Source organism: Chaetura pelagica, unplaced genomic scaffold (genome assembly GCF_000747805.2).
Source record: "Chaetura pelagica isolate M959 unplaced genomic scaffold, ChaPel_1.0 scaffold68, whole genome shotgun sequence".
NCBI classification, from domain to species: Eukaryota; Metazoa; Chordata; class Aves; order Apodiformes; family Apodidae; genus Chaetura; species Chaetura pelagica.
The window spans coordinates 3,578,211-3,602,790 of record NW_009954407.1 but is presented as its reverse complement, the minus strand read 5'-3'; the positions used below and the strand labels follow the sequence as shown (position 1 = coordinate 3,602,790).

The following is a 24,580-nucleotide window of genomic DNA, read 5'->3' as shown; positions in this document are numbered from 1 at the left end:
TAGGTTTGTTTCTATTTTTTGTTTTGTGGTTTTTCTTTTTTTCTAAAAAGAGCTCTCATGATAAGAAGAAGCATCAATGGGGACATTTCATTGTGCTCATATAGTAAGTCAGGATGGTGACAGAAGATCCCACTGCGTGTCAGTTTGAACAAGGGTAAGAAACTCCTTTTGGTTCACACGCTACGACACCAAAACTCACAAAGTGTTTTGTTTCTCCTGAATCTCTCGGTCCACGGCCACTGGTGCTCACGTCAAGGGGCATTGCCTTCATCAGCTCTCTCATTCCTCGCGACTCATTTCTCACTTCTTGAGCTCAGCTTGCATGTGGTCTTTATGCTAATTTATAAATAATTCCTTATTTTATAAAGCAGATACTCTGACAATGTTTCCTCCTGAATACTCAGGAGACTCTGGCCTATCATCTCCTTCAGGTGTGGTGACGGGAGGTGTCGGGATGCTAATTATTGCTGTGGTGACATAAGGCTGCTCACAGTTTAGTTTAACACACTCTTCCACTTTGGCATTTAAGCTGGAACGGCTGGAGGAAGAAACAAAAATCCATGAAGAAATAAAGTCCATGTTACTGCAAACATCTTGTGCTCCTGATTCCATTCCCTCAGCTGGCTATCTCCATCCTGCCCCACCAGAGATCTCCACCCATCCACTCTGTGCCCCAGCAGCAGGTGGTCATGGCTGTGGCCACAGACGGGCCCCCTTTCTCACTTCCTTCCCACCATTTTAGCACTTGTAAAAGTTGTCTGGGCTCATCACCCAAGTGTTTCTGAGGAGGGTAAGCGTTTGACCTGCTCCCTGGGGAGCAAACTTCTCACAGCCACATGGCTTACTGTGCAGGAAAGTAGGAATGGAGTGCTAGTCCCAGTCTCATACCAATTCCTTGGTGCCATGCTTATTTAGGAACATTTTGGGTATTTTATATCCTCAAGAGTAAGACACAGTGATAATGCACTAATGGAGGTTAATGTGCTCATGGAGTTGCTGCAGTACCTCAGCATCATCAGAAACTTGTAAAACTCATACTATTTTGAGGCAGGATTGGCATTTTTTGCTTATGTTTTTGGCTTGTTTTTCTAGCACAAAGCTGATGCTTTGTATTTTTACATAATCTGTGACTGGAAGTACAGTGCAGAAAAGTCATAGAATCATAGAAAGGTTTGGGTTGGAAGGAACCTAAAAGATCATCTGTAGTCCTAACAGAGAAAGGATGAGGCAAGGCAGAGTATTTCATGAAAAGCTATGACAGATTAGAGCTTTGTGCTGGCCAGAAAGTCTCATTGCACAACAGTTGAAAACCTTAAGTAGCTCCAAGCTGCTGGATTGTTCATAGAAGTGAAATCCAAAGCTAGTAAAAGTATACAAAGCAAGCTACTCAAAATATAACTTATCAAGACAATTTCTGTAGCAGCTAGTGCTGAAATGCTTCTTTTTTTTAAAAATGGTGGCATATTTGAGTTCAATAGAAAACACTTCTGAGTCTCCTGAGACCTTTGCTGTGTTTTAAGAGATGGTGTTTGGATATACCAGAAGGCCAGATGGTCTACTTGTGAGAGTACAGAGAATTTCAGTAAATTACAGACTCTTAAACTGCACTTTCCTCACTTTTGCAATAATTCCTCAAACTAGGAAATACATTTTTCTTATCCATTTTGTATGTTTTATTCAGAAGAGTCTGTCAGATGACTATTACACTTACGACTCTGGGAATCAGCTTTATTTCTCTGCTCTGTGGAAGTGCAACAGTCTCATTTATCCTATCCTTCTGAACCAAACTGGTAGAAACAGCAGGGACAGACCTTTCTTTCTCTTCCCACTTTCTCATCTCATATAGCCAAATTGCACATTTTTCCAATGCCAAATTTTTTCTTGTTATTTATTTGTCCATGGCATATGATATTTAATACTCTATTTAATTTGGGGTCTTTGGATGCTATTTTCTGGAAATAGTACACTGCAGTTGGTGGGGAGGGCATGAGAGGGCAGGAACGGATGTAGAGGGAACATTCTGTACTGTAAATAAGGATAAAAAGGAGGAAGATAAGTGTAGGCTGCTTCAGTACTAATGTCTGTGTTTGGATGACTACTTGGCTTTCATCTCTAGCCTCACAGCCTCCCTGCAGAGGCCACACCACCTCTACCTCCCTTTTCTACGGAAGGAAGGGGCTTCAGTTCTTGGTGATGCATGTGGAGTACCTGTTAGACAGAGGCGTCCTCTCCACACATCTGATCTGGATGGTGCTGAGCTCTTGCACGCTGCCGGGGCGGCTGCCGCTGATGGTGGTGTTTGGGATGCGGTAGGTCTTTTTATGTCTGCGTGAGCAGCAAGTGCTGGTAACACCTTGTTGAGACGAGAGAGAGGGGCTGTGGCTGGGGGGTCTGTTGACTGTGGCAACCTCCATACAGCTCTCTTCATAGACTTGCTCATCCACAAATTCGTGGTTCTAGCCCAGAGGAATCCAACAAAGGGACAAAGCACACACAGAAAGATAATTAAAGTGAACATACTAATCATGATTGTTTAAGGGCTTCAATTGACACAACTGAATAAACTGGGAAAGTTAGACAGTTTATTCTTGATTATAGTGTTTAGCCCGTATTAGCCTGGGCTGAATACCAATACAAATGTAAATGCTGGAACAAAAGGCTCAGAGTTCTAAATAAGAAAAAGTTAATCCAAATTATTTTGTAAAATAGCACATGATTGTAACGTGGTTTGCATTTTTAATATCTGTATAATCTAGGAAGTGCCACAAAATATGGGATTATGTTTATTAATAAAAATGCAAGTGGTGCTTATGCAAATGCTGTAAATGTCATTTGGAAATAAATGAGATTTATTGTACCGAATTATAATAAACATCATAAATATTTTCCAGGTGAGTTTATAAAGCTTCCTGTTGAATTGCATGTTAGAAATCGGGATCTAAAACTGTGTTTTGAGGTATTCATCTATGTAAAAGATTCAATTAAACGGAAGTTTATATTAGAGGAGATAAGACAGTTATTTAAAAGCATCAAAAGCTCCCAATTACTGTAGATGGATGTATTGAAAGCAGTTTAGAAGACTGAGGATTTAGTTAAATAAGGTAGTCTTTATTCATGCAGTCTCTGCTTAATCCAAGAGCAGACAGTGGTCTGATAAGGCTGTCATAGAGCTGCATCCACAGTCAAGGAAAGGCTGGTTGACATGGACACAGCAAGTGATTAGGGAGTGTTCCACACATAGCTGTGATTTCCACATTATCTTTGTGTGTGAAAAAGTGTGAAATAGTGGTGGTTATGAGGGAAGAAGGAATTTTTACTGTAATTTTAAATTAGAAGCCCAAATTAGGCAGAGATCACGCTACATTCATGTGCAGTGCAAGAAAGCCTTTCCAAAAATCATCTTTCCAGTTACTACTGGAATCAGTCTGGCTTAGGAAGCATTTTCTGGGTTGTTTTACACTCTACTCAGACTCATTCACTTGAAGTTTGTTAGCCTGCTGTCTCTCTGTGTATTAGAATGAGAAACATGATTTTTTACTCAAAAGATCAATGCACTAATTGGAAAGGTGCTGATGTTTTCCAGGAGAACTACAGCACAGCATTTATGCAAAATATATGAGCAATGTAAATAGAGTAACAACTGTAGCCAAGTGTTTGCTACAAACGGAAATGCCATTATAGGCATATTTTTATTTCCATGAGTGGTGTTAACGAATGTTAATTGCAAGTGGTATGGAAAGAAAGAACTTGCTTGAAAATTGACTCCTATAAGGCGCATGTCAGTCACAATCAATCATATTAAATAGAATATGATCACGAAGTGGACATAACAGTCAGAGAGAAAAATTGCCTTATTGCCAACTTTAGGTTATGTTCAGTAGCTTACAGTGTGTTTGCCAAGAATTGTGCAAGTTTTCCAATTAAAAGTAATTTTGTGCTTTCTATAACTTTTATGGAACAACCAACTCAATTCAATTTTTAGAGTCCATTAAAGAGCGTTATTGAGTGAATTTTTAATATAGATTGGAAACATTCTGAAATGATATAATGGCTTTAGTTAATGTATCTGATTATACTTATTAATTAACTGTTCTCAAATTGGCTAAAACTAGCCTGTAAAATGTAACTTTCAGTGCAATTATTTTCCTTATTAAAGTAATTTTCACAGACTTCCCTACCATTGGCCACACTGCATTTTTAGAGTGGAAGAGATCTTATCCTATTGACTTTAAAGTGCTAAAAACCAGAAAGTATGCCTTCACTTACTATAATCTGAACAGATGCTTATACCAAATGATATTTCAAAGGATGAGACAAGGCTAAGAAGGTACGTCACTCCTGATGTTATACCAGGAATCAGCAACTTGCCTGAGTCCACAAGCTAAGTGTCCAAAATTTCAAGAAATCAAATTAATAGAAATCTTTTTCCATTAATTCTATGAGAGTTTGACAAGATGTGTGGCTACTACTAGAGTTTTTTAATATGTTTGTAATATTACACTGTGGAACAATTTTTAAGGCAGATTGCTATGATCAGATCCTAGTACAAAATGTCTCAAAAATGTTCCAAAAGGCCCAGCCTGAATCTTGGCAAAGAACTACATTATAGTATGAACAGGAAGCAAGCCATACTGTCCTACAGCACATTATATAAAAATGAATACTCCAAAAGTCAGAATGGAGGAGACATAAGCACCTGTGGGATGACACATTGCTATCTAAGTCATGTAACAACTAGAACTAGGCCATTCTACTTACAAAGAAATGCTGTTGAAAGTAGAACATTAAATTATACATATACATACATCGTTCTTTAATTTAGCAAGGTCAGTTGTGGGAAAACTTCTTAATCTCTTTTTTTTCTGAGAAAGAGCAGGAAGACTTTCTCCTTGATCTCCATTGAATATAGCAGAAGCATTACTTGGTCTTTTAATGAAAATCTAAAACTAGACTATAAAGATAAGACAAAATAGTATAAAGTTCTTCTGTATATACAAAACTGAAAGAGAAATAATTTTTTACATGCAACTGGAATTTATAAAACTAGATGTAAATTTGTAAATGTTATTTTAATCAATGTTGACCAACTTTCCTACAATATAAGGTAAATTTTACATGACAATATAACCCCCTGCAAAAAATATCAAAGTGTACAAGGAGGCAATTTTAGTCCTATGTGAATTTACCAAATCTACAAATATTAAATTCAATATAAATATTATGTTCTTAGTTTCCCGAGGAAATTATACAGAGGAAACAATGTAAATTTAGGTATGATTAGGGTTATTTCTGTGATGTTATCTGTCCAGGAATACACTATTAGTAAACATGGCACTTGGTTATTACTGAATCATAACTCTGCTGTAGTTTGCTATCCTTTATGACTGCATAATTATTCTGGTATTGACCAGGGAAAAATATAGAGAGCACATAATAAGTAGTGCTTTTGATTTATAGGGAGTTTCAACTCTAGATGAGCATACTTGGGCTGTTATGAATTACATCAGTAATTTCTACAGGGATCTCAGTGTCTAAACTGAAGCCAAAAGACTTCTAAGCTTTGCACCTGCATCTGGATTAAGCACTTGAATTTCAGAAGAGAATGCTGGAGGATCCTCTGTTACAGCCACTTCAGTGAGAATCGCGTTCATGTCCGAGTCGGCGCTCAGCAGCTCTTCCTGTACAAAAGCCTAGTGTTTGCTCAGGCTAAAACTTGCTTTGATTGCACTGAGTATTGCATTTGTAAGAATTACAAATTGTGTTTTATGAACTGTACTGCAGAAAAGTGCAAATGAAAACATTATGGAGTGTATGAAAAGCATACTGAAGGCCACATATACAGCTTAGCTGTACTGATACCATTTCCCTGGTGCCTGTATCTTTCACCTTAGAAGAGGCTCACATGCAGACTCTGTTGTTTATATATAGTGGATATAATAGCTTAAAATAGGATTAAATGGCTTTTCTTCCCAGTTAACTGCTTTCATATAAAGGCTTATTAATTAGGAGAAATACTGAAAACATTCAACACTAGGCCAGTGTTGGAATTCACAGGAAAACACAGTTATCTTTTCTTACCGTAGTTTTTTCCAGGCAGTGAAGCAGGTGGTGGTGCTGTGTTTCAAAGGCAGAGCCAGCTTTGCCAACAAAGGCCTGTTCTTCTTCACCGGAGGACTGTTGATACATAGAACCCCGTATTATTCTCATTTGTGAACAAGAGGGCTCTTATCCAAATATTTGATTAGAACTAATCTGGATTGTACATAGTAGCATAGCTTTAATGCTTTATCTACATGGTAAAACCCAAATAATTTTGGACCTGAGTTCTCTTTTGCTTGTTTTTTAATAAAAATATTTCCCTTCCTTCCCTTCTACCTCCATTTAAATGTTTCCATATTTTATATGCATAGACAGAATACTACAATTTACAAGTGCAATCAACATGTAAGCTTTGAATGTTGAATCAACGCATACTTTATCATAAATTTAAGTGACAGTAAATTTATTTTTTTTATTTTTTATTTTTTTTTTCCCTGGGAATGTGCCTCATTGGAAAGAAATTAAACATATTTGTCCTCCTGGGATAATTTCATAGTACTAAAGAATTTCTGGTATTGCTGCTTACATGAAAATTCATGTCAGTGATCCCAATCTGCTGAGTTTGGAAAACATATAGCAGATGTTTCTGACACAAAATGAAGTAGAAAGCATCCACTGTTTATTAATTGCTTTCATAATTATTCATTAGAAAGCAGAAAACTAAATAGAGTAGGAAATGGGATAATAGAAAAGATTACAATTCAACTTTGGGATATTTTAAATCTGCATGGCAATTAAGCTATTTAGTGTCTTTTTAGTTCAAAGATTTTAGTTCTTTCAAGCAGGAGAGGAAGCGAGGGCTCTGACTACTCGTCTTTTGTGCTAGACCGGGCGGATGGACAGACAGCCCCTTCCTCCTCTTCTGGCTATAGGTTAAAGCCTTCAGCTTTTAAACACGTATTGAACAGAAAGGGCATAGAGGAATGAAAGCTTTCCTGTATCCCTCGGGGAATGGCCAAAATGCCAGAAAATGTCAGGGATTAAAATACACCGTGTCTTCATTGTTTCTCAGCTGGCCACAGCTCCGAGCAGCCAAGGCGCTGTCTCTGACAGTGCGGGTTGCTGTGGATCCCAGTCCCAGCCGCTGCCCGAGGCTTCTGCTCCAGGTCCTGGCTTCCTCAGCAGGGATAAGGGGGGAATCTGCTTCAAGTAGCATTAGATTTCAGTGCATTGGTGATAATCACGAAGATTCTCCTCAGAGCAAAGTAGGTGCTTCCAGGGAATACTTTCTACTCTGCAACACTCTCTGCAAATGGTGCCCTGGAGCTACCTAAAGATTTTAGTTCTTTCAAGCAGGAGAGGAAGCGAGGGCTCTGACTACTCGTCTTTTGTGCTAGACCGGGCGGATGGACAGACAGCCCCTTCCTCCTCTTCTGGCTATAGGTTAAAGCCTTCAGCTTTTAAACACGTATTGAACAGAAAGGGCATAGAGGAATGAAAGCTTTCCTGTATCCCTCGGGGAATGGCCAAAATGCCAGAAAATGTCAGGGATTAAAATACACCGTGTCTTCATTGTTTCTCAGCTGGCCACAGCTCCGAGCAGCCAAGGCGCTGTCTCTGACAGTGCGGGTTGCTGTGGATCCCAGTCCCAGCCGCTGCCCGAGGCTTCTGCTCCAGGTCCTGGCTTCCTCAGCAGGGATAAGGGGGGAATCTGCTTCAAGTAGCATTAGATTTCAGTGCATTGGTGATAATCACGAAGATTCTCCTCAGAGCAAAGTAGGTGCTTCCAGGGAATACTTTCTACTCTGCAACACTCTCTGCAAATGGTGCCCTGGTGCTACCTCTTTCCCTCAGTGGTGATGGTTTTGTCACCCATGTTCTACTTGTATAAAGCCAATGAGACAAATCCAACCCATCTCACAAGAGGCAAACGCTGTACTTTGTTAATGAGGTCTTCTAGGGGATCGAACTCTTAAAAATGTGGGTTATACTTGAATCCTGCATTTCTATCTGGCCATTTCCCTCATCTTCCAATATCTCATCATTGACTCTCATAAGCTTCCTTCAATAATACTAATTATCCAATTTCTCCTTCCTTAATCTACCTCTAAAGGTAACACTACCTAAACACCCAAGTTGACTTGCCCTGGTGATAAACAGAATTAGCCATTTCTGGGCTGTCATTAACTGCTTCTCTGGAGGTGGAAGATATAAAAACATTACCTGCTGCAGCTGGTTACTCAGTAAGCCATTTCGTTTGCTCTGCATGTAGGCATTAGCACTCCCACTCTTTGCTGCACGAATTCGAGCAAGTCTGGCTTTCTGTGTAAACAGACAAAAGGAAGAAAGTTACTTGTACTCATATCCATTATTCTATTCATCTAAATCTGCTAATTGGAATCAGCTGCTTAGAAATACCAGTATCACAACCACTGAAAGGCTGCGTAGCATCCGTAATCCAGGTGGAGCAAATCATAAGCATCTTTCCATTTAAAATGCAAATGGCAGAAATTTTTATTTGTTTAGGTGCATCAGCTAATAAGAACAATGATTGTGGAGAAGGGATTAGACAGACCAGCAGAAGTGTCTCATTTTTTTATTTTTATTTTTTTTGCATTGCTGCAACTGTGTCAGTCCTTATGACTTGTGGGGCAGGAACACAAGCATCCGTCTCAGCTGCTCCTGCAATGAAAATCTATTTAAAGGGGAATAAATAATTCAGAAAAAATGTAATAGTGCAACTGCTGTAAGCTGCTTTCTCAGAGCCTTCTGGTTTATTAGAGTAGCAGATTGTGAGTGTTCTTTATGCTGTGTCCCAGGTAAGTTCCTGAATGCTTGCCACGCCTTTTAAAAGACATTTTACCTCTTCATGTCTATTGGTATAATCAGACTTAATAATTGTCATCATTGGTCATAATCGGTTTATAATCTGATATTTCAGAGATGAGAGGTGCCAAATTGCTGCGAGACGTCTGAGATTTCTCAGGTGAGCTTCATTGCATGTGAAGGTGACCTTCATCCCAGAGTGGGATGAATGGTGGATCATGAGTGAAGGACACTGCATCCACTGACATTTGTACAGCAGTTAGAAGCCAACATTAGAGGAAAGCACAAAGAAAAGACCCTCTCAACCAATAACTTAGAAAATAGAAGATTTTATGGGATTCATAGGGTGGCATCCTTGTTCCTTAATTTTGTGGTTGTTTACATGTGTAAGAGGGAGGCTGAGGTTATCTTCATGCATAGGTTTCTGATTCTGAAAGCCAAATGCCAAGCAGCATCTGGAGCTGAATGCCTGCTGAAGCAGAGAAGGAGACACAGTAAAGAATTTGAAAATCTGACTGATAGATTATTAGGGTTTTCTAATCTGATAATTAGTCAGTTGATATTTTCAGAAAATAGAAGGAACATTTTCCCCTCCTCCCCAATTTTTGTGGCATTTAAAGTCAGCAAGAAATAATTGAGAATCTCTGAACACTTAGAAAGGGAAGCAGCCTGGTCACTTCAGCTGCCAGATCTCTCTATTAATTGACTATGAGGTATGACTCAACAGCACATTGCTTTGCACTCACAGCCTGAAACTCACAGAAGATCTTCTCAAGAGTGAGCCAAGAAATTCATGACAGCTAACAGCAAACATGGCTGGGATCTGGCTGATGTTCTCTATCATGTATTTATTATCTTTCAATTGTTCAGAAATAAAATTTAAAAATGCTGTTCATGTGTGTGTCACTGAGTCAAAGAGCTCATATGAGAGACTTTTTCCTGATTTTGTGATATATTGGCCATTTTAGAATAACACATTGGTTAGTCACCTCCCTCGGAGGGCACAGCCTTTCCAGCACTGCTGTTCATGCACTTTATTGTAGCAGTGAGGAGTGAAGTGCCCGGATCACCTGCACAGTGCTTCTGAACAGGTGAATTCCTACCTCCCCCTTCCTCCTGCTAACATTGAAAGGACACCTTCAGCCTCACACTAGGTCACCCTGAGCAGGTCCCCAGGGGCTGGACTGGGGGTACGTGTCCAGTCAGGGCTTTTTCACAAAGCACCATGGCTGAGCAGCCCCGGGCAGCCCAGCGTGCTGCCGTGAGCCACGCAACGGGGCAATGTGCCAGGGTGGCCTGGGGTCCTCAGGAACCCACAAGTGGGGCAAACCATCAACAACTCCAACCCTCTGGGCTCACACAGGTTACTTGGTGGCACATCCCAGGCCAAGGATGTGGTGAGGGCTGAATACTCAGGGTTGGCAATTAAGAATCTCTTGGGCAGGCAGAAAACCTGCCGCTGTTGAGATGCAACACCAGCACGATGGGCTGAAGGCTGGGGGAAAAGGTTTACCTGCAGCACTGAGGAGTCATGGGCTGGGACATGTGCACTGGGTTATGTTCATAAATATATTAAAAGTCTCTCAGCTCTGCTGTTTAGCCGTTGGAGTTTGAAATACTTTAGAGATGCCTTTGCAGGGTGCAACATGGAGCCCCATAAATAAGTTATTTCAATCACAAGTGTTTTAGCTGTGGTACTTTTCAGAGTGCTCCTTATACAGGGAAATTAATTAGATTTAATGAACAAACATTTTGCATACATTATTTAGGCTTTGCTTTTTAGCATGCATATTCATTTCTTCTTTCAGTGATTGAAGAAATAATTATGGTGCAGCACCATTTAATAAAGAAATATAAAAAATATAGCAGTTCATCAGAATATCTTAATGTCAATATGCTACAACACATACAGTCCTAAGGTTGTACTTGCAATATGAAGATTTCAAATTGCTTTGCTAATACGAATTTATTGTGTCTTAGAAAGCTTTTGTGAGGTGGAAAGTAATAGCTTACATCTTTCTAGCTGAGACTCATTCCGATTACTTGAATTTACACCATGTAACAAAGAGAAGACAATAAATCTCTTACTAAGACAAGAACCAGATATTGTGGCTTTCATACTTATACTTCAGCTTACTAAAACAGTCCTGAAACTGGAGGTGTTTACAAATTTGTTAAAGTGATAAGTTTTCTTTTCAGTGCTTCTGCCTGATTTATATCAGAGCCTGTAGCATGAGTAGTCTAGTGACTCCTCACATTTCCTACCAAGAAATCATTAAAAGCTCATGTCAGTTACAGGATTTTAAGGGTTGTGCTGGGGGTTGAATTCCCATGAAGGACAGCAAAATTATGTGATGACATCAGGAAAACTGTGATTACAGAAGGATTGTATTTTCTTTTAGCCTCTGAACTGCATTCTCTCTCACGTACAACAGGAGTGATAAATGCCCCTCTGGCTACTGCAAAGCCCTTTCTAACTCTCTCCCCTTTCATGGAATACCTACGGAAAAAAAAAAAAAAAAAAAAGGATTAAGTTCTCCTGCAGTAGATTGTCTTCTTTACTGTGAGGTTTTCTCTGTTAGCCATTGAATGTGGAGCTCTGATTCTGGTAATCTTTATACTGTCTAGAACAAAACTAATGTAGCTGAAGTAATCAATTCCTTTCATTTATTCTGATCATATTCCACCCTAATCATCTTGTCTGAAACTTCATAAAGAAGCTGATGATCAGCTCTAATTCTTAGCTCATCCCTTGTATTTGCACTGAACTTCTCTTTTGAATGCATCAAGCTTTTTTTTAGCTTCAAATTACAGAACTTAGAGGTGGATCCTCATCTATGGCTGCATTTATAGAAGCCTTACAAAGTTATTCAACAACATCTAGCTCTGTCAGTTTTAGAAATATAAACATCTATTTTCACGAGGCTTTAAATACTGCTAAATGTAGCACTGTGGGGTATTTACAACATCCAGCTTTTAACACTCAGGATGTCCTCAGCTATTCAGCTGTGTTAAGAGAGAGATTTTATCAGGAACACTTTAGGGTTGGTCTTAGGGTTGGTCTTACTGCAGTACTGGCAATAATTTTTGGCAAAAGCCTCTTGTCATTTTCCTACACAAGAAGCCTAGGTAGCCTAGGTTATATAGTACTTGTACAGCTCCTATTGTGCCTCTTCTGCTGCTTTCCAGACTATGCAATTATCTTACTATCAAAACTCAAAATATACTCATTAATTACCTAGTATTTATCAATTTTTAAATATCTTATATGACTAAAATATAAGGATTCCTTCACCATCATTCTGTGTGCTGATTTTGGTTTGGATAGTGTTAAATATCTTCATAGTGCTGATATGGGGCTTTGTTTTGGATTTGTGATGAAAACAGTGTTGACAATATGAGGATGCTTGAGCTACTGCTGAGCAGTGCTTACACAGCATCAAGGCCTTTTCTGCTTCTCACTCCACCAGTGAGCAGGCTGGGGATGCACAAGAAGTTGGGGAGGACACAGCCAGGACAGCTGATCCCAACTGACCAAGGGGATATTCCACACCATATTGTGTCATGCTCAGCAATAAAACTAGATGGGGGTGGAGAGTGGCAGGAGCTGCCCTTGCGGTAAGACAGAGCAAGGGAATAATTTTGTTGGTTGTGAGCAATTATTTTGGTTTATTTTTTTCTCGGTTTTGGTTCCTTTTTGCATGTTTACCCTTCTGACCCTCCCCTACATCCTGCTGGGGAGAAGTGAGCAAGCAGTTGGGTGGTGCTTAGCTGCCTCCTGGAGTTAAACCTCACCACTGTGGCTTCTAGAGTAATAACCAAAATAGTAAAAAAAAATAGTAACATTCTTGTCTACATCATTATTTATTTGGTCTTTCATAATCCATCCTGTATGTTTGCTTTCAAATCAGGCCCACATTTCATGCTCTGATTTTCTAATTTTCAGTAATTGCAAATAACTGACTTCAGATTAGCTGACAATAATTTATAGGATGTCAGCATGCAACAAAAAAAGAAAATGCTGCTTATTTTGTACATTAATGGATATGGAATTAAATAAGGTTCATGTATTTGCTGTCATGCCTTGCTTTCACAACCTGTTATTATTGTTCAGTAAACACAAGTTTTCGATGCTTTTGTGCTAAACTCAAAAATCTTGGGTAAATTATTCTGCTAGTTCTGTTTCTGCAACCCCACTGAGATTATTAGCTTACTTAATTTAAAGAAGTCATAATGGCTAGCAGGCTTCCTACTGCAAATGCTCAGCTCTAGACTGCCAGGTGCTGTTAAGCAGTTGTTGCATTTTATCATAGAGCTATTTATATTTGTCTAGTAACTAATTATTCATAACTTGACAGATACATACATCATGTATAAATAAATAATAAAGTTAAGCCAATCTTCAGGATGTATTTTTCTATGTAAAGTAAGAAGACCATATTCACATGAAAGTTGCAGGTTGATTTTTATGTATGAAGTAGGTTTTGGAGATTATAGTTGCTTGGGTGTTTTGTTGAAGCACCATGCACAGTCACTCTAGAGAGAAAGTGCTTGAGCAATCAAAATTAAGGCTCAATTAATGAACAATAACGGGCAGATGGACCCACACTTAGGACTTAGGTTAAGAGGACACAAGGCTCTTGCCTTCAAAAGATGCAGAAAAATAGATATATGGAAAATGGGGAAAGCATCCAGCAAGTAATGCTTCATTCAAGCTAGGGAGGATTTTTGCTTTGTAAGAGCTGCTGCACTATGTTGGGATGCAGCAGACACCTGTTCCAAGGGGGTAGCTATGCCTTCCACTTTCCCTTCCCTGTGCTGGTAGTCATCCCAGTAAATAAGACACTGTGAGGGTCTAAACGTGTCTTAAGCCTTGATACCTATCCCATATGGAATAAGAAATTGTATCCAAGCTATCTAAACTTTTTTTTTTTTTTTCTTCCCATTCTTTCCTTTCCCTTTTTCTTCCTTTCCACTCCTTTATAAATGGACTAGTCACAACATATCTGTCATTAACATTGCCACCTGGAAGTACTGATGAGCAAAAGACCTTGGTCTTTTTAAGTTGTCACTAGCTGAGAAAAGCTCCACAAATAGAATTCTTCAAAACTGTCTTAGTAGTGATAAATCTGCTTCAGGAAAAGGCATGGCAAGACTGCAGGGCATAACTAGTTGTGCCTTAAATTCCAATATTTATTTTCAATTATTTACTTATGTACAAGATAGGTGACATCCTTAGGCCTTATTATGTGATAGAAGAAAATATTCTGATAAGCAAAGATGATGCTCCTTTATTCTTCATTTTCCTCTCTTTGTTTTGTTTTGTTTAGATTGAGGTCTCTTTTACAACAATGTATTTCCATGATTGGAAGCAGGAGTTTTCTTTAAAATGCATTTAAATGAGATGGTATACAAATAAATTTCACTCTTCCATCTTCTCCTGAGTATTAATGCGTAACATCTTTTTGCCAAAAAGAAACTAATGGAAATATCTAATCTTGATGACTATGCAGAACACAGCACATATAATTATGGTCACATAGCTCATGAACGAACTTAATATAAAAGACAAAAAATTTTCTGCTGAAAATTGCCAGTGCTCCTGGGACTAATTTCAGCTCCTCAATGGAGAACTTTTTCTTGAGTTTCTTTCCAGGTCAAATGTTTTGCCATTTCTGAATACTACCTTGATTCAGCTTCTGTATGAGATATTGATAAAGTATCTGCTCAACTGCTGCTCAACTGAAATATACAACTCTCTATCAGATGGAAGCTGTTGTTGCCAGCAGGAGATACCATTGCCTGCAGGATTTCAAGCTGTAATCCATGAAACAGCATCTTATTTCAAGCTTATGCTCTTCAACCTTAGAGAATAGATTGGTGCCTAGGGAAACACATTTTAGAAAATGTGTAAAGCTTCTGTTGTGTTGAATGAAGAAGGAATTTCAGACTTCAATAATGTGACATTTTTGTTTGAGTATTATTATAAAATGCGGTAGAACCCTTCTGTGAAATGCAAGGCTGTACTTTATAGCTCAATATGGACTATACTATACCAAAGAAATGCTTGTAGTTGATTTTTTTTTCAGTTTATCAAAACAATATTCAATTCAACATCTCAGTCATTTTAGATTGAGAGATATTAGCTTTGCAATAGGAGACATCGATTAAACACCCATCCAGTGCTAAGTTAATCAGACCTCAAAGCCATTTTCTCCAAAGCAAGAAAGGCATAAACATTGTCAAAGGCAATCTCTCATCCTTACTGTTGGCATTGTTCTGGGGAGCAGAGGAAAAGACACTTGGCAGGATTGCCATTCATCACTTCATATTCCTGTTTGGAACATACAATGAGCTCACTGTTTTGCAAGGAGAAAAAGTCAGTTATTATCTCAAGCAGTTTCTATTCATGAAGAGATTCTGAGGAATAGCAGCCAGTCTGCCAATCTAATTTTTGCAAGGTATTTTCTAGTGCCCATTTATTTTTTACTGGCAAGGGTAAAGCAGGCACAGAAAATTCTGTTTCACGACATGCAGTAGGACACAGTTTCTATCTGAACTAAGGCTGGTTGTGTCTGCAGTTATTATGAAAGCTCAGAACAGTCACATTGATTGCTGGGATCAAGCAGATCTGTTACCCATGACTGGCATAACAGAGGCCCTGTAATAAAGCCCTGTGTTCAGGCTGGTACTGTTCTTTCTCAGTCTGCTGCTGTTACACAAACAGAAGTGAAAAAGTTCTTAACAAAACCAACACAGTGTAGACGTGGTATGTTCTCTGCATGTTACAGCTGTGGGAGAGGGAAATGCACAGCTGGAACTAGAAAATGGGACAAAATGGCATGCAAAAGGGTGAGTGGAAATAGTAGATAGGTAAAAGGTATGGAATTTGAAGCAGCCTGTATTTGTAATCAGGTTCCTAAAAAGATCAGACATTTCTGTGATATGCCTGGTTTCTCTTACATCCATTTTCCTCATCTGAAATAATTCTCAAAGATGTGGCCATTAAGGGATCTTCAGCCTGGGCCTATGTACCTCTTGGCCATGTACCTCTTCATACTTGATCATGTTTCTCCTGATTTTAAGATATTCTGGGAATGGTATCACCACATACATTTACATAGCTTCCTTTTTACGAAGAAATCAGCCAAAAAAGGTGGCCAGAGAGAAACACACAAACGTTTTGCGTCTTTAAACCTGATGCTGTTGTCTGTGTGAGGGAGATGCAGCCTGAAGCTGCCTGTGTTCCCTGACCTGTGTATGTAGGCTCTAGCCATGGCTTGCCTGCACACTTCTGTGGGCAGGGATCCTCTCTCCCTGGATCACTGGAGACCTAGAACCTGGTGAGAGGCCATAGGGCCATAAAAAACCAAAGTGGTGACACCTCAGCCTTGACAATCTTGCAGTCTCTGTTGTATCCAGAGCTTCTGACTGCCATCAGCTGAGGAGCAGAAGGTAATACAGCTCAGCTTCCTTGTCAGGGCTTTAGCTACTCATAGAGGCCATCTGAGCTGCTTAGCATCACAGCCTTGGGTGAAGTGGATTGGGCCTGGTACATTGGCAGTAATGTGTAGATGATGGTGACTGTCCAGGTTTGGCTGCATGTGTCCTGGTAAATAGTTCCTCTTGGCTCCTGACCTTGCCTTCATGGGTCAGGGAGGGAAACTGTCTTGTAGAGCTAGTTGCTGTTCTAGTGAGAGATTCAGCAAATCAAGGAAGCTGGAAAAACAAACTTTTGCTTTCAGCTTTTCCAATTAAAGTCTCTGAAGCCTTTTAAGCAAAGTAAAGCTGAGAAGTCAAGTTCCCCAATAATAAGATTCTGCAGAGAATGAACCTGGGAATTAAATACATAGATTAGTGAAGCAGGCTCTTAGGATAGATGTTAAAAATAATGATTAGGGGTTTTTTTGTTTGTTTCTTTGGTTGTGTTTTTTTCTCAGAGGACTCTGGTGGAAAGAAAGTCTACCTGAAAAACACGGAAAAATCTTCAGTGGGTAGGACTGCAGATAATTCCTGAAAATATCAGGTCTAGTCTAACAAGCAGGATGAATTACCACAATAGTGTATCTGTAAATTTTGACAGAAAAGATGAATGAACCAGTTTTGGTTGTGGTTTTCTTTTGTTCCTTTGCCCCAGCCCCTAAAAATAGTACTTATTTTGCTAAGAAATACTCACTTTGAGGATGCATAGCCTATAGAAAGTTGTATTTTATCTATTGCTTAACAACAAAAGGAGAAAAAAAACAGGAGCTCACCTTTTGTGCTCTGCGCTTGTCTGCTCGTTGATTCTGGTGGTAGATACGGCTGAAGTTGGAGACGATTACAGGAACTGGCAGAGCAATGACCAAGACCCCACTCAGAGAGCATATTGAACCAAAAATCTTGCCAGCTATTGTCTTTGGCACCATGTCACCGTATCTGGGTTAAAGAAAACAAAACACTTAGTAAAGACAAAATCTCTTCTATGTATTGAACTTCAAGACTAACTAATTGCACAATAGATTTTGCTTCTCTTGCAAATAACACTCACTGCATATAAATAATACTTCACCCACATATGCATACATATACAGCATGCCCAGTGTTGTGCACTTGTGGTTTTAATTTGAAGCTATTTTGGGTATCCTGTCCATCAAACTGTGGGCATCTATGTTTTGCCTGCTGTAGTCTTGCCAGGCTGCCTCCATTGCAATAGAGAGAGAGTGACTTTGCTAAAGAAAAGAAAAATCAGTGTTGAAGTGAACCTCTTTCTCTGCTTGCTTATTAGAAGAACTCACCACTTTCCATCGTCAAGATCCTAGGGAGGCCACTTGGTAAGTTAGATGGCAGGCTGAATAATCTGTTGTCTCACTTAAGTTGATACAGTACTTTCATTTTGGAGGGCAGCACATTTTGGAACAGGTTGCCCCGGAGATTGTGGCTTTTATCCTTGGAGATTTTCAGCAATAGCATGGCTGACCTAACCTACTGCTGTTGATAGGCCCCCTTTGAGTGGGAGGCTGGTCTATCTGACCTCCAAGCCTCCTTATATGGTCTAACTGAAAGCAAGCAGGAGAAACTCAAGCCAAGAGCAAGAAACCAAACAAATTCTGACTGCAAATCCTGGCAGTGCTCAGAATTCTTTGGGCTACCACCTCTCTTTATGCTGCTGGGTATTTTGTCCCACAAGTAAGAACATAGTGCTCCTGAAGTATGTAGAGGCACTCCAGTGACAGCTTATTAAGAGATACCAGCTCTTTGCACGCTCTGGACTACCATACTCTGTAGGACAACTATGTAATTACATGCTACAGAGTTTAATAAAGAGATAAATTAGTTTCAAATACCATTCTGTTTTTAACTTTACTGAATTTCAAGTTATTATTAGACATTGATTGTAGCATGAGTTTAGCATGCTTGTGAGCTGGGACCTGATACAAGCAAAGGTAAGAAATAAATCTGCAAGGAGAGGCATTGTAAAATGCTACCTGGAAAACAAAACCTGTCTGTCTGTTCATGAGGAATTGAAAAAAAAATATAGGGAAGATGGGAGGAATCTTCAAGTGATATGGTCCCAATATGCACCTAATCATGAGAAGAGGATAAAAGGTTGAGGATAACAGATGAAGAAGAATCTGTATGGGGTTAGAGAACACTTTCTAGCAATGACAGCTCAGCGTATGTCAAAAGGAGATTATGTATTGTGTTGTAGGTGAAGATGGATGGTTTGAATTTTGTAAGTGTAGAAGGTGTTTAATTTAAATATTCACACAAGTTGTCATCCAGGCAGATGCAATATAGATGACCAAGTCTTAAACTATGACAAATATTATGTTGTGTAAAGCAAATGTTTATTTGCTTTGCAAAGCAAGCCCAAGTGTAAAATATTCACAGGAAAAAAATAAACAAATTAATATTTCTAGTAATAAACCCCTCACCTGCTCAGAACTTGGATGCTATTAGTTTCTGGTTTTGTAACATGCAGAATTGGATAAGAATCCATTATGTAATGGAATCCATCTTCTAAATTATTAATATAGTTGGTCTTAATTATGAGATACATAAAACTGGAAAAATACTAGAAATAGAGTCATGATTTTCTTCACACCAACATTCACACCTCACTACATATGCATTTTTGGTACTTATCTTCTTAAAGCCAGAGCCCACGATTGGCTGTCAGGAATGATGTATGCCCAGCTGTTCTTTCCTTTCAGCAGGGAAGTGGATAAAAGACCTTTCAAGGTCCCTTTGACAAATGGGATCCCCGACACCTAACTAACCCCAGCTTTTTTCAGGCAGGGCGATGAAGAGAGCATTGGGCACAGAGCCAGGGTTGTCAGCTTAGGGCAGAAGTCCTAGGATCAAATCCCTGATAGTCATTGCTGGTTTACAGTATTTGCTACTATTTTACTTCATCCTTTTAGATACAATCCAAGTATTTTCTTACATTGAATAAAATGTGTTGACAGAAAGTTATTCACAAGACAATATATATTTACACACATCTGACACAACCAGATCTTGAAATACAAAATTTTACACACTCTCAGTAATACTGGAACAGATTCCTTATATTAGATTCCTAAACCTATATTTAGATGCCTATCACTTGAAATGTTAAATTGCTGAACCTTCATAAGCTCACATTGTCACCAATGGCTGCTGTGGATAGAAGGCATTGCCAGCTGTAATTAATTTGGTTTGAAGTTGCTCAGGGATATAGTTCATCCTGTTAATAATGTGACATTATAATTATGTGAATCAAGTGCAGACCAATGCTTTAGGAGTGATGACAGGAACCATTAGCTGATCCATCTCTAACATTTCAGTATTTATGTGTGGACTTTCCCACTGACATAAGGAGATGCCTCTTCACAGTATTTCAGTGTTACGGAACGAAACAGAAAAACTAGGATTTTTTTGATACATGAAGGTGTTTTACAATTCTTTTCTACCTTGTGGACCAAATGACAGATAGATGGATATACTGCTTATTTTTAAAAAAACAAACTAAAAATTATTTTTCTATTTCAGCTTGAATAAATTGTAATACGGTGATATTTTCCAAATGTAACGTTGTTTGCCCCTTGTTTAGTGCTGATAATATCTTACACGACATTAATAACTCCTACATAATTAGTTTTTCTCCTGTTGATAAACACTGTGTTGGAGATGGTGAAATAATATTACAGTCAGAAAAAATTATTTCCAAGGAATTAGCCTTCCTGCACAAGGTGAGATACATAATTGTTCATGTTTGTGACAAAAGAGTTTTTACTACATTTGTCCTGGTTAGCCTTGCTCTCCTTTGGGACAGTGACACAGATTTTAGTCTAGTGTAGGCATGACCAGAATTGTTAATCAAGTTCCTCCTGTTGGATTAAAAATTACCTTTATTTGTACCTCATAAATCACTGGATGCCACCAACAGAAGTGGGTGACACAAAACAAAGGGAATATTTCTTCCTTTGCCCACCAGTAGTTGCTTTATTCCTTGGAAAGTCTAAACTAAGAGAGAATATAACTCAATTTTCAGATGGCAGGGTAGCTTTGTGGTGCTTGTATTTCAAAGTGGAAATTTATACTTGATCTCTAAAAGAAATTCTAAATTTTGCAGAAAATCTGATCTCTTCAGTCATGGAGGCAACAAATAAGGAATCTTATTAAGCAATTTTCACAGAGTCACTTTTCAAAAGGAAACTATTTCAAGGTTTTATCTAGTGCTACCCTGCTTGTCTCACTGCTTTTCAGACTATAACTGCAGGCCTATTCTCCTTTCTGTGTTTTTTCTCCTAGTTGCATTCTTTTCCTAAGTTTGTACATAGTCTGTTCCACATATGTCTATTATTGTGGCCAAAGCTCAAGTCAGTTTTTGGGCATTTCTGATTTGTACTGACAATCTAATTTTTGTCATGTCAAAAGTGTCATCTCAATATTGTTTGCTCAGGATGAATGAAGAAAAAGAAATGTTATACTGATCCATGTTATCAGTCAGGTACATTCTACTTCATTAGCCAAAGTGAGAAGGGAAAGGTCATGACAAACTAGTTGTGTCAATCAAGTTCTATCAAATCACAAGTCAGAAACCACATGATTGATTCTCCTCTTTTACTCAGCTCTGATGAGACCCCACCTGGAGTACTGTGTCCAATTTTGAAGCCCTCAAGAAGGACATGGAGCTCCTGGGAAAAGTCCAGATAAGGGTCATGAAGATGATCCGAGGGCTGGAGCACCTCTCCTATGAGGATAGGCTGAGAAAGTTGGGGTTGTTTGGAGAAGAGGAGGCTGTGGAGGGACTTGATAGTGGCCTTCCAGTATCTCAAGGGGTCCTACAAGAAAGCTGTGGAGGGGCTTTTTACAAGAGCTTGTAGTGAGAGGACAAGGGGTAATGGATTAAAACTGGAAGAGGGGAGATTTAGGTTGGACATTAGGAAGAAATTCCTTAGTGTGAGGGTGGTGAGACACTGGAACAGGTTGCCCAGGGAAGTTGTGGAAGCCCCATCCCTGGAAGTGGTCCAGACCGGGTTAGATGGGGCTCTGAGCAACCTGATCTAGTGGGAGGTGTCCCTGTCCATGCAGGGGGGCTGGAACTGGATGATCTTTAAGGTCCCTTCCAACTCAAATTAGTCTATGATTCTACAATCAAACTAACTCCTGGGTTTCACTAGATGGAGTCCAGACAGGTCAGACACGCGCTACTGCTTGCGCTCCGTGGATGTCTGGTCACTAAGAGACATGGTACAGGATGGATGGATTTAAATGCACGGATCTTTGTCTGGGTTGTTTTTATTGGACAGGTGACAGACCACTTTTGTATATTTGACTCCTTACTGCAAGGGAAGACAGCAAGGCAGTGGATTCCTTTATTTTGCAAATACTGCAACTTTCAGAGTACTGATCTGAGTAACAAGGACATGATTTCTTAGCGCTTTGCATAACAGATTTGGGGGTTTAAAATGCAGCTTGGCTCACACACAAAAGGCTGAGCAGTTGTAGGAGCTAAGAAACAGGAATATATTTGGGTTTACATATGCCCAGACTCTAACCTAACTATTCCTACATCAGGTCTTACCTGCCAAAGCAATAATGCTTTTCTAACTGAGGAGAGGGATATCTCTGATGTTGCATACCCATAATTAAAAAAATCTCAGACAACAGAAGTTGTACTACTGCCACCGTCAGCTATTTATCTTATTCCTGAATCTACTAGGTTGTGATGGATCTAAGAAGGAATATTTTATAAGTGAAATATCTGAATTATAATTGAAACAAGTCATAACCTTTGGCCATTTTTCCTGGATGTGATGGATTTTTTAAAATAAACTTAACAAATGAGGGGCAACATTGGTTATTTAACTTCTGTTTGTTTGAATACAAAAGTATTTTTTTTCAAGCAAAAAGTAAGTGTGCATTGGAGGATAAGTAATTACAGAAGTTGTAACTTAGTAATATTTTTGTATGTGTTTGACAGGTAAGCAATTCATGTGTGGAATAGACTACCTTCTATAGAAACATGCCCCTGGGTGACCTCTACATCAAAACTATGAAATTGTAGGACAGATATAGTAGGAATAAATCTAGGACTTATTTTCACAAAGATCAAATAATTTAGGCTGATAGTGAAGATACAGTTAATGAAAAAAATTGTCAATATTTAAAAAAAAAAACCCGCAACCCAACTGCAGTAACATTTTCTGACACGAGAGGGCATAAACGGCATAAAAAATAAATGCATATTAAAAAAACCGTTTTGAAATGCGTGTTACAAAGGTATGTGCCCTCTCCCACCTCCTTCGAATACATTTACATTCTTTAAAAAAATGTTACATTGATTGAGGTCTGTCGTCTGCCAAAAAGAAAAGCTGGTAACATTTGTGCTTTCAAGCATACAAAACATGTCAGAAAGCAATGGAGTGGTAAAACAAACAGTAAGTCATTAAAATTAACTTGCTAATATGTATTTTAAAAGCAAGGGAATTTGTGACCAAAGAACAACAACAACAAAAAAAAACAACCAGTATGAAATTCATGGAAACTGAACCATTTTTGTAGAAGCCAGCACAGCACATTTTTTTCATATGTGGGAGATAAACCTCATTTCCCAGTGGATTTAGCATGTCATGAAGGTGAAGTTCAAGCTTTTGTGCTGGAGTAGATTAGAAAAATAGTGTCCTGCCTTTCCAGGACAAGGTCTACCTGCCCATCCTCCAGCTTGCTTGCTTGCTCTGGGCAGGGTTGGTGCTCTTCCCACTGGGGTGGGATGGCAATGGATCTGTCGTCTTCCTTCCCCTCTCAGTTAATGGCCATTGCCTGTTCTTCAGGAGAGAGAACTGTTCTGCAGACAGAGCCCAGAGGCTGCTCTGGTGAGACTCACAGGGAAAATTATCCAGGTGCCTGTGGGCCCATGCCTTTAGGCAGCCAGCACCCCACTCAGGCATGGACTGGAAGGCAAGGGAAGCAAATCCCAGCCTCCCTGACACCAACAGTTATCATAATGAATCTGCAGCCTTACCTAGGTCTTAAAATAGCCTAATGCTTTTGGAAAACTAATTTCTAATAATACAAAACATTGCTGTTAGTGTGAGATTTGGAAGATTACATGGATTATTCCAAATTTTAGTCCAGCCTAAGGAGACTCTGTGTAGAATTGCAAGTAATCTTCCCAGCTGCTTTTGCTGCTGCAAAGGGCCTTCTGTTGCAACAGCCCTCTCTTCTGCTTAGCAGTGATGGACGTGGTCCCCTCTGGGCTCCACAAATATTCCTCCAAGTGCTGGCCAGAATCATTGCTCGTGAATGATGAAAACCACATCTGCTTCTCAAGAGTGGCAGAGCTCCCTGAGCTTTTCAGCTTGCAGTGCAAGAGAGTCAAACAATTGCCCCTGCACCTGATGAGTTAGCAGTTTCTGAAATGAATTTTTTAAATAAAATTAATGGAGATATATATATTTTTATTATTATTTTTTTAATGTGCACCAGGGCTTGCATACCAGAAGCTTGAACAGATTTGTAAAGGTGGGCTTTAGTATCCTCAGGTCAAAACCAAGGAACTTTTACATGAAAAAGTTAAAAGCCTTGCCCAAGAAAATATTCCTGGCTTCTTGCAATCAGGACAGAGATCCAGATAAATAAATTCCTTTTGTTTTTATTATAATAAAATATTACATCCAAAAAGGTAAACTTTTTTTTTTTTGGTCATCTCTCCCTCACTCCATAGGAAAAGCTAATATCCTAACTGTTCCTGAGCTGCTGCAAAGCATCACATGTGTATGATGTCTGGTTCATGTTGTATGAGGACTATTTAAAATATCAGAGCTACAGCTCAGCTGAGTTGTAACAGCTGCATTACAGTCACACAGAAATACACCTGAGGTGGCATTTTTGTTGTTGTTTTCCCCCAGATTTCAGAGGCAAAAAAGAGCATGTTTGGTTTTAGGTAAAAAGGAATATTTCTGAATGGATCAGACACTTTATGAATAAGAAAAGCAGCATAGCAGAAAAACCTGTTCTTGATGCAAAAAAAATGGCAGGCTGCCTTTCCTAGTCCTGCCTAAATCATGGTGGTTCTCACAATGCACTGGCCATCACTCACACTCATAGGGGAAAATGAGCCTTTTTCAGGGTTTGCAGGCAAAGGGAGCTTTGCACAGCTTTTTACCTGGTAGCGGGTCCGGCAGCAAGTGCAGATGCCCTTACCCTGAGTGGTCCCCACCAGTGCCTGAGCCCTCTCCTGCTG

General features: G+C 39.3%; 1 protein-coding gene across 2 annotated transcripts in view; it reads right to left on the bottom strand.

Annotated features, from left to right (window-relative positions):
• Positions 1-9: 9 nt before the first annotated feature.
• KCND2 (potassium voltage-gated channel, Shal-related subfamily, member 2) overlaps positions 10-24,580 on the bottom strand; it is a 271,336-nt gene continuing 246,765 nt past the window's right edge. The window contains exons 2-7 of one of the 2 annotated variants that reach the window (XM_010004299.1): positions 17,121-17,283; positions 8,263-8,361; positions 6,061-6,174; positions 3,044-3,080; positions 2,209-2,458; positions 10-538 (exon numbers count right to left, since the gene is read on the bottom strand). In XM_010004299.1, coding sequence (XP_010002601.1) covers positions 361-538; positions 2,209-2,458; positions 3,044-3,080; positions 6,061-6,174; positions 8,263-8,361; positions 17,121-17,283 — 841 coding nt within the window. In that variant the 3' untranslated portion in view covers positions 10-360. The remainder of the gene's footprint in view (positions 539-2,208; positions 2,459-3,043; positions 3,081-6,060; positions 6,175-8,262; positions 8,362-17,120; positions 17,284-24,580) is intronic. The other variant, XM_010004301.1, reaches the window with a different exon arrangement.